Genomic DNA, 9,155 nt, shown 5'->3' with positions numbered 1-9,155 from the left:
CAAGCGGCTAAGGCACCAGCCACATACACCTGAGCTGGCGGGTTCGAATCCAGCCCCGGCCGCCAAACAACAATGACGGCTGCAACCAAAAAAAAAATAGCCTGGCGTTGTGGTGGGAGCCTGTAGTCCCAGCTACTTGGGAGGCGGAGGCAGGAGACTCGCTTGAGCCCAGGAGTTGGAAGTTGCTGTGAGCTATGATGGCATAGCACTCTACTCAGGGGTGACAGCTAGAGTCTCTGTCTCAAAAAATAAAAAAAAAAAAAGACATACAAACTGCAGGTCCATGGTCCACAACCCCAGCTCTGACCCTCAGAGACCGCAGTGTGACAACCCCAAATAAAGAGAAAGAAAACTATTAACTAAAGACTTAAAAGTTTTAATCCAAATTTGGACAGTATTGGGAAAACCAGTCTTTGAACCTAGAAACCAGTCCCCTCCCAGCACGTAATGGACAGACCACGCCCCCAGAGGCCCTTAAGGTTTCTCCAGGCCACGCTCTCTCGCTCCGATTGGCTCTCGAGCTTGGGCGGGTTAGAAGCTGGACTGTAGCAGAGTGACTCGCAGAGGCCACGCCCCCTCATCTGGGGTCAGGACTCCAGAGATGGTCCCGGAATCCCACGCGGACTCCCAGGGGGCGTGGCCTCCGCCTTGTCCACTACCTCCACGTGAGAACCCTGAAGTACTGGAATTAGCCACCCGAGGAGACCTTGGAGGGGTCTCCTGGGTTGTAAGAGCCTTCGGAAGCGGCGGCGCAGGAGGGACAGGGTCTCTCTGAGAGTCAAGATTTCCACCTAGTGAGAATAAGTTAAGAATGAGAATGATAAAGCTTCGGCACTCAGGACTCCAGACTCCCAAGCCTTTAATCTCTCGGATCCGGGAGTGTAGTCCCCCAATTTTCTCCTTCCTTAGACCCCGAAGTCTGGACCCCTGAGTCCATTCCTTGCTGAGAGTCAGTCCGCCCCTTCACCCTCCTCCTCTGAGCCTCCTCCCTAGTATCCAGGACCACGGTCCCCTCTTTGCTGGGATCCGGAGTTCCCAAAACTTCCTAGTAGCCCACAAACACCTGCTCTCCAAAAGCTAGGAGATCCCCAGCCCCTCACCTGTCGTCATCATTCTGTGCCACTGCGACGCCTCAGTGGCCAGGGCTTGGGAGAGGCTGAGGACCCGCTCCCGGTGGCCTCCAGATGTCGGCAAGTAAGGGATGGTGTTCCTCGGACTAGCAAAAAGGGAAGATAGGGGAAAGAAATGTACAGCAGTGCCGCGCACGTCCTTCCCAGCGCGTGTCCTTAAAGGACTTTAAACACTGCGCGCCCGCGCACGCCCGGCGCCCTCCCTGCGCCCTATACAGGATTTGGAGTTCAGTCGCGCATCAATTTTACCCAATTTTCTAATGGAAGAGCAGCGTTTGCTGTCGACCAAGCAAAATTATGGGAACTAAAGTTCCCACTGGGGATCTAGGGCTTTTTAGAGGGGGCAGGGGACAGACTCTCACTCTGTCACCCTGAGTACAGTGCCTTGGAGGAGTCATAGCTCAGGGCACCCTTATACTCAGGCTAAAGTGATCCTCTTGCCTCAGCCTCCTGAATAGCTGGGACTACAGGCGTCTGCCACATGCTGGGCTAGTTTTTCTATTTTTAGTAGAGACAAGGAGTCGCTATTGCTCAATCTAGTCTGGAACTCCTGAGCTCAAAGGATCCTCCAGCCTTGGTCTCCCAGAGTGCTAGGATTACATGGTGTGAGCCGCCATGTCTGACCAAATCTAGGGCTTTCCGATTTTGTTTCAGCTGTTCTGAGAACTCAACCATCTCTAGAAGTTTTGTGACTTGTAGTTCAGGACTCGGGAGCCTTTCATAATAACAATCCTCCCCCCTTTTGCGAATCAATTTTCCTGCTCCCTCAACTTGCCCTCCAGTTCCTTACCTACTCCAGGACCCAGAGCTTCTGAGCCACTTCTGGGCTCCCGAGTGCCCTAGGACAGGCTGGAAAGGAATTGGGACATTAGGACTCCTCATCTGAGGGTGAAGAGGAGGAGAATGAAGTTGCCCAGAGACACTGACAGAGTTTCACTTTACCTGTGCTTTTATGTATTTATTTGAGACAGAGTCTCACTTTGTTGCCCTTGGTAGAGTGGTTGTGACATCCTAGCTGACAGCAACCTCAAACTCTTGGGCTCAAGAGATTTTCTTGCCTCAGCCTCCCAAGTAGCTGAGACTACAGGCACTGGCCACAGTGCCTGGCTATTTTTAGAGACCAGGTGTTGCTGTGGCTTAAGCCGGTCTTGAACCTATGAGCTCAGGCAATTCACCCACCTCGGCCTCCCAGAGTGCTAGAAATATAGGCATGAGCCCCTGCACCAAACCTTTTACCTGGAAAACAACTCCAGCTAAAAAAAATCCCTCATCCCCCTGTCCTCCCCAAACACCCATGACTTCTCTAATTATTTCCTATAAAAATCTAAGGTGAAACCATCCTGAGATATCTGAGACAGTCTGAGGTGCAGATCTGGGATGCTCTCTACATTTTAAGAAATGAATAAAATCAATTTCCTTACTTGCTCTTTTTTTTTTCCTCTCTCTGGTCTGTGACAACACATAGCAACTAAGAAAGAAAACTGAGCTTCCAATCCAGATCTGTGATCCCTGGGTCTGTCCTTCTCTCTCCCTCCCTCCTGTCCACCTGCTGCTAAAGAGTCCAGAAAGCTGACTTTAGTGCAAGTCCAAGTTGAGATGTATCTGGAAACCCAGTTTGGGGTAAGGACATAGGGAGTGTCCTCATTTTACAGACAGGGAAACAGAGAACCCACTATCACCCCCCCACCCCACCCCAAACTATCCCCTTACCCTCTGCTCCATTTCAGGTTGGTGTCTGGCTGGGGACAGGGTTCTCCCCAGGGTGAGGAGCCGGGGGGAGGCAGGGCGGGGGAGAGGCCGTCCACATTCCTGGTTTCTGCGCATCCGCTCCAACTGCTCCTGAGCACTCATCCGGGGCCGGGCCATGGGGGCCTAGGGAAGAGAGAGGCACCCCAAGACCTTAACTTTGGGTCTCTTTGTCTCTTTTTGCTAAACTTCTGGACTTGCAGTCTTGCTTGTTCCAGCAAATTCACCACAGTATCTTTCCATGCCCACAGCTGATGCTGTCACTGCCATGCTCATCGTGTCCCATGGCCCGCACACACACTGAGGACAAAGGCCTCTGAAGCCCTGTGTGGCTTGACCCCTCCCTCTCCAACCTCACTCCATCAGCTGGAGGGACACACTCATGCTTTCCTGGATGTATCAAGCTTCTTCACACTATAACTATTCAGGACTCTGGGTTGCTGGTGACAAAAAAACCAACCCTGACCTAGCTTTGACAACAACACAAGGAGGAATGGGACTCACTGCCTGACCAGACTGTTAAAAGAAGAGGATCAGTTTGGGTCAGCGTAGGACCCTTACTTCATGAGCTCTCTCCAGCCTTCACTGTTTCTCTGTCCAAAACCAGAGAGAAGACACACATGAGGAGAATATCATGTGATGATGAGAGTTCTGTTGCCACAAGCCTAGCTGCTACCAGAGCTGGAGAGAGTATGGCCCTGCTGACACTTTGACTGCTGACTTCTAACCTCCAGGACTTAAAATGTGAATGGCGGCTCGGCGCCTGTAGCTCAAGTGGCTAAGGCGCCAGCCACATACACCTAAGGTGGCGGGTTCAAATCCAGCCCGGACCTGCCAAACAACAATGACAGCTGCAACCAAAAAGAAAAAAGTGGCCGGGCGTTGTGGTGGGCGCCTGTGGTCCCAGCTACTTGGGAGGCTGAGGCAGGAGACTCGCTTGAGCCCAGGAGTTGGAGGTTGCTGTGAGCTGTGAAGCCACGGCACTCTACCCAGGGGGATAGCTTGAGACTCTGTCTTAAAAAAGAAAAAAATGTGAGTGGCCAGAGATTAGGCAGTACCTATGGCTCAGTGAGTAGGGTGCCGGCCCCATATACCATATACCAAGAGTGGTGGGTTCAAACCCAGCCCTGGTCAAACTGTAACAAAAAAAACAACCAGGCGTTGTGGTGGGCGCCTGTAGTCCCAGCTACTCCGGAGGCTGAGGCAAGACAATAGCCTAAGCCCAAGAGCTGGAGGTTGCTGTGAGCTGCAACGCCACAGCACTCTACCAAGGGTGACAAAGTGAGACTCTATCTCTAAAAAAAAAGAAAAAGTGAGCAGGCAAAAATGAATCAACAAAGAAATTGGTTTTTGTTTTTTTTTTTGAGACAGCGTTTCACTCTGTTGCCAAGGTAGAGTGCCATGGCCTCAGCCTAGCTCAGTGCAACCTCAAACTCCTGGGCTCAAGCGATCCTCTTGCCTCAGCCTCTCAAGTAGCTGGGACTACAGGTACCCACCTGTAGTTTTTCTGGCTAATTTTTATATTTTTAGTAGAGACAGAGGTCTTGCTTGGCTCAGGCTGGTCTCAAACTCCTGATCTCAAGCTATCTTCCCACCTCAGCCTCCCAGAGTGCTAGGATTACAGGTGTGAGCTACCCGCCCAGCCTCCAAATAAGCAAATATTTTTAGCCATTTAGACTTTGCCTGCTTTGTACACATGGTGAAACTGTGCCCAACATCTGCAAGCTGGAATTAAGATAAACCCTAGTCCTCTGCTGCTCTTTGGAGCTCTCTGAACCAAAGATCCCCTCCCATGCTGCTGGATGGCCCACCCCTCTCCAAGACTTCTGTCTCCTAGGAGTTCCTTGGCCCTCCTCCCCTCCTGCCCAGTACCCCTCACACAGTAACCTTTGGAAGGGGGGGTGTCTCACACCCATAGGCAAACCTGTCAGTGTCCCTCATATAGCTCCTGTGTGCTAGTGCCACCTCATGGTCTTATCTTTCCCCTTGAGAGGCCCTGAAATCCCTGAAACTCACTACTAGACCTCTGCCTCTGTACACTGGCAGCTCTCATAGCCATGTGGACTGAGGAAGGAATTTGAAAGATCAGTGATACCTGGGAAGCCCCAGTAATCTGTGTCCACACCACTGAAAACAAAAGTTTCTCTCTTTCCAAGAAGAAATTGACTGGTGGGTTTTGTATTCATGAAAAGAAGCAAGCACTAGAAATGGTGTTAAGTGGCTCACTCCTGTAATCCTAGCACTCTGGGAAGCCGAGGTGGGTGGATTACTCGAGCTCATGAGTTTGAGACCAGGCTGAGCAAAAGCAAGATTCTGTCTCTACTAAAAAGTAGAAAAACTGAAGCAAGAGGATTGCTTGAGCCTGAGTTGGAGGTTGCTGTGTGTGAGCTGTGACACCATGGCTCTGTCTCAAAAAGAAAAGAAAAAGAAATGGTGGATTTGGGTTTTTTTGTTTGTTTGTTTTTTTGTTTTTTCTGAGACAGAGCCTCAAGCAGTCACCCTGGGTAGAGTGCTGTGGTATCACAGCTTACAGCAACCTTCAACTCCTGGGCTCAAGCGAGTCTCCTGCCTCCACCTCCCAAGTAGCTGGGACTATAGACACCTGCCACAACGCCCAGCTATTTTTTGGTTGCAACCATCATTGTTGTTTGGCAGGCCAGGGCTGGATTCAAACCCAGTCATAGCTCAGGTGTATGTGGCTGGCGCCTTAGCCACTTGAGCCACGAGTGCTGAGCCAAAAATTAGTGTTAAATACATTCATCAACAGGTAATTCCCAAGGGCTTCTCAAATCCAGCCAATGAGTGATGGCACATGCTTCTGAAAGCCAGCCCACAAGCAATAGCCACAGAATTTCCACAGCTTAAACAGCCCTATTCCCAGAAATTCACCCAACTTCTGAGCTCCACACTCTTGAGATTAGCTCTCCAGTTTGCTTAGGAAGATTGTCATACAGAAATAGTCTTTTTTTCTTTCTTTTGAGACAGAGCCTCAAGCTGTCCCCCTGGGTAAAGTGCCATGGCATCACAGCTCACAGCAACCTCCAACTCCTGGGCTTAAGCGAGTCTCCTGCCTCCACCTCCCAAGTAGCTGGGACCACAGGCGCCCGCCACAACACCTGGCTGTTTTTTTGTTTTTTTTTTTTGGTTGCAGCCATCATTGTTTGGTGGGCCTGGACTGGATTCAAACCTGCCATCTTAGGTGTATGTGGCTGGCGCCTTAGCCACTTGAGCCACAGGCGCCAAGCCTAGAAATAGTCTTAAGCAAGTAATACATTCAGCTGCTTCAGATACAAAATAGTGGCCTCTTCCCTTACCACCTCCATACCTTTGTATGCATAACCTACTCCTTCTGTCTGGAACATCATTTTCTGAAAACCTTTTTTCATTCATCCAGACTCAGCTCAACTAGCCTTTAAAACAGCTGGTCCCTTGGCTGGGTGCTTGTAATCTCAGCACTCTGGGAGGCTGAGGTGGAAGGATCCCTTGAGCTCAGGAGTTTGAGACCAGCCTGATCAAGAATGAGACCCCATCTCTACTAACTATAGAAAAATTAGCCATGTGCTGTGGTGAGTGCCTGTAGTCTCAACCACTCAAGAGGCTGGGCAGGAGGATTGCTGGAGCCCAGGAGTTTGAGGTTGTTGATGGCACTTTAGCCTGGGGCAACAGAAAACAAACAAATAAACAAACAAAAAATGTTTTTATATATGTATAATCTATTTTTATTCCACACTGCCTTGTTCATGTAGTAGCTCATTGCTATGTAAAGTTGACATTTAAATTGGTATGTTATTTATAGCCTTTATCCCATTCTGTATGAATTATTCATGTTTTGTTGGAGAAATCATAATGTATTTGATTAGATATGCTGCACCAGACCCTGCTGGAGGTTTTATAACATACACAGCATGCGCATTACCATACTGCTCTAGAATCTACAAAATTTTGCATTGTAAATTACATCTGGTCCCAAGGGTTTAAGATGAAGTTGGAAGACTGGTACAGTATATCCAGACGGCAACTCCACTTCTAATGTACTGCAAACAACTAAATGGTCTATCCCAGCTGGACCATCCTGGTCCTCACCTGGCTCCGCTGCCTCAGCCCTCACCCATCTCCCACAGTCTGTTCCCTATAAGGCCACCAGAGGGCGCCAGTTCCCCTCACAGCAGCTCACCTCCCCCTGCTCAGAACCTTCCATGGCTCCTGGTTCACTGAGCAAAGCCCTCACCCGTGGATCTCAAGGCCAAACGTGATCTGCTCCTATTCCCTCTCTGTCTTTGTCTCCATCCCTCTTCCTGTCACTAGCTCACTGAGCTCCAACCATACTGGGTTTCTAACTGCTCCTCCAGTGGCCCCAGGCCACACTTGCTTTTGAATCTTTGCAAAGGCTGTTCTGTATGCCTGTAAAACAGTCTCACAGTTCCATGACATCAAGATGCACTCCCTCACCTCCTTCAAGTACTTGATTCAAGTACTTCACTCTTCCATGCACCGTCCCCAGACCAAACTGTTTAGAATTGTACCCCTTTTGGGCAGTGCCTGTGGCTCAAGGAGTAGGGCGCCGGCTGCACATACTGGGGGTGGCAGGTTCGAGCCCGGCCTTGCCCCAAAACTCCAAAAATAAATAAATAATTGTACCCCTTTCCAAAAGTTTCCAAACCCCCAACCCTGCTGTTTTTATGCCTTTAGCACTTGGAGCAAATGATGTATGATAAATTAAGTTGATTGCTTATTAAGTTTCCTCCCACTAGAATATCAGGTTCATGAGAGAAGGATTTTCTTCCCATCTTGTTCACCATCAGGTCCTCAGTACGTAAATGGCACTGTGCAATAGAACATTCGACAACGATGGAAATGCTCTCCCTATGTTCTGTCCAACACGATAGCCACTGGCCACACGAGACTACTGAGCATGTGAGTGAATTTTTCTTTTTTGTTTTGAGACAGAGTCTCACTTTGTTGCCTTGGGTAACCGAGTGCTATGGCATCATAGCTCACAGCAACCTCAAACTCTTGCACTCAAGTGATCCTCTTGCCTCAGCATCCTAAGTAGCTGGGACTACATGCACCTGCCAGAACAATTGGCTACTTATTCTTTTCAGAGATGGGATCTCACTCTTGCTCAGACTGGTCTTGAACTCCTGAGCTCAAGTGATCCACCCAGCTTAGCCTCCCAGAGTGCTGAGATTATAGGCATGAGCCACAGCACCTGGCCTTGAATTTTTAATTTTATTTAATTTAAATGTAAATAGCCACATGTCTATTTGGGTTTGTACAACCTCACTGGACAGCAAAGATAATAGTTCATAAATATTTGTTGAATGAGTGATTTTATTAAGTGAATGAACAAATGAATGAAGTACTTACTATATCCAGGTACTATTTGCAGCCCTTTATAGGTATGCATCTAGTTTGAATCCTCATGTCCCCTCTAGGTGGTAGGTACTGCTATTATCCCCACTTTTACAGATGAAAAAGTGAAAGAACAGAAAGGTTTAATAACTGGTCCAAAGTTGCACAGCTTAGAAGTAACAGAGACAAAATTCAATCCCAGTGCTTTAACAAATAGCGCTCTCTGCTCTGGGGACAGGCTTAGAACTCTCCTCTCCTACTAGCTTCTCCAGAGGTGGGGAGTCCATGATGGTCAGATCAAAGGGTTATAAGATGGACCTATGGCTTACCTTGGTTCCCAGCTGTGGGGAAGGAAGATGGTGACCCTCAGGAGTGGAAGCCCGGGAGACCCTCGGAGACCCAAGACCTGGAAGGACAGAATGGGACTTGGTGAGGATGGGGAACTCAAAGAACATCCCATGTGCCCAGGATGCTCACCTGAGCGAGGGCTCGCCAGGTCTTTGTCACCTCCGAGGGGCCGCCCCCAGTCAGCTTCAGGGGACCGAAGGGAACTCAGTTCCAAGGACTCAGGCAGGCTCTGGAGGATCAGAAAAGGGGAGCAATTATCATCATTATCATTGTTACCCTTTTTCAATTCCCAGGCCTGCTTAACAAACAAGAAAGAAAGAAAGAATTTAGCAATTGAAACACAGTATGACTAGGATTAAAATTATAAACCAGGAGTGCCATAGCATCAGCCTAGCTCATAGAAACCTCAAACTCAGCTCGGCACATGTAGCTCAAGCAACTAAGGTGCCAGCCACATACACCAGAGGTGGTGGGTTCAAATCCAGCCCAGGCCTACCAAACAACTACAACCAAAAGATAGCTGGGCATTGTGGCAGGCACCTGTAGTCCCAGCTACTTGGGAGGCTGAGGCAAGAGAAT

At 49.1% G+C, this 9,155-nt stretch overlaps 1 protein-coding gene across 1 annotated transcript in view; it reads right to left on the bottom strand.

Annotated features, from left to right (window-relative positions):
* Positions 1–355: 355 nt before the first annotated feature.
* The window catches only part of PLEKHA4 (pleckstrin homology domain containing A4), a 31,873-nt gene continuing 23,073 nt past the window's right edge, over positions 356–9,155 (bottom strand). The window contains exons 15-20 of the mRNA XM_023507895.1: positions 8,706–8,805; positions 8,558–8,634; positions 2,841–3,002; positions 1,921–1,979; positions 1,101–1,216; positions 356–791 (exon numbers count right to left, since the gene is read on the bottom strand). Coding sequence (XP_023363663.1) covers positions 532–791; positions 1,101–1,216; positions 1,921–1,979; positions 2,841–3,002; positions 8,558–8,634; positions 8,706–8,805 — 774 coding nt within the window. The 3' untranslated portion in view covers positions 356–531. The remainder of the gene's footprint in view (positions 792–1,100; positions 1,217–1,920; positions 1,980–2,840; positions 3,003–8,557; positions 8,635–8,705; positions 8,806–9,155) is intronic.

The sequence above is a fragment of the Otolemur garnettii genome, unplaced genomic scaffold, assembly GCF_000181295.1.
Source record: "Otolemur garnettii isolate 467f Iridium unplaced genomic scaffold, OtoGar3 scaffold00211, whole genome shotgun sequence".
Classification (NCBI taxonomy): domain Eukaryota; kingdom Metazoa; phylum Chordata; class Mammalia; order Primates; family Galagidae; genus Otolemur; species Otolemur garnettii.
This window is presented reverse-complemented; position numbering and strand designations above follow the sequence as displayed.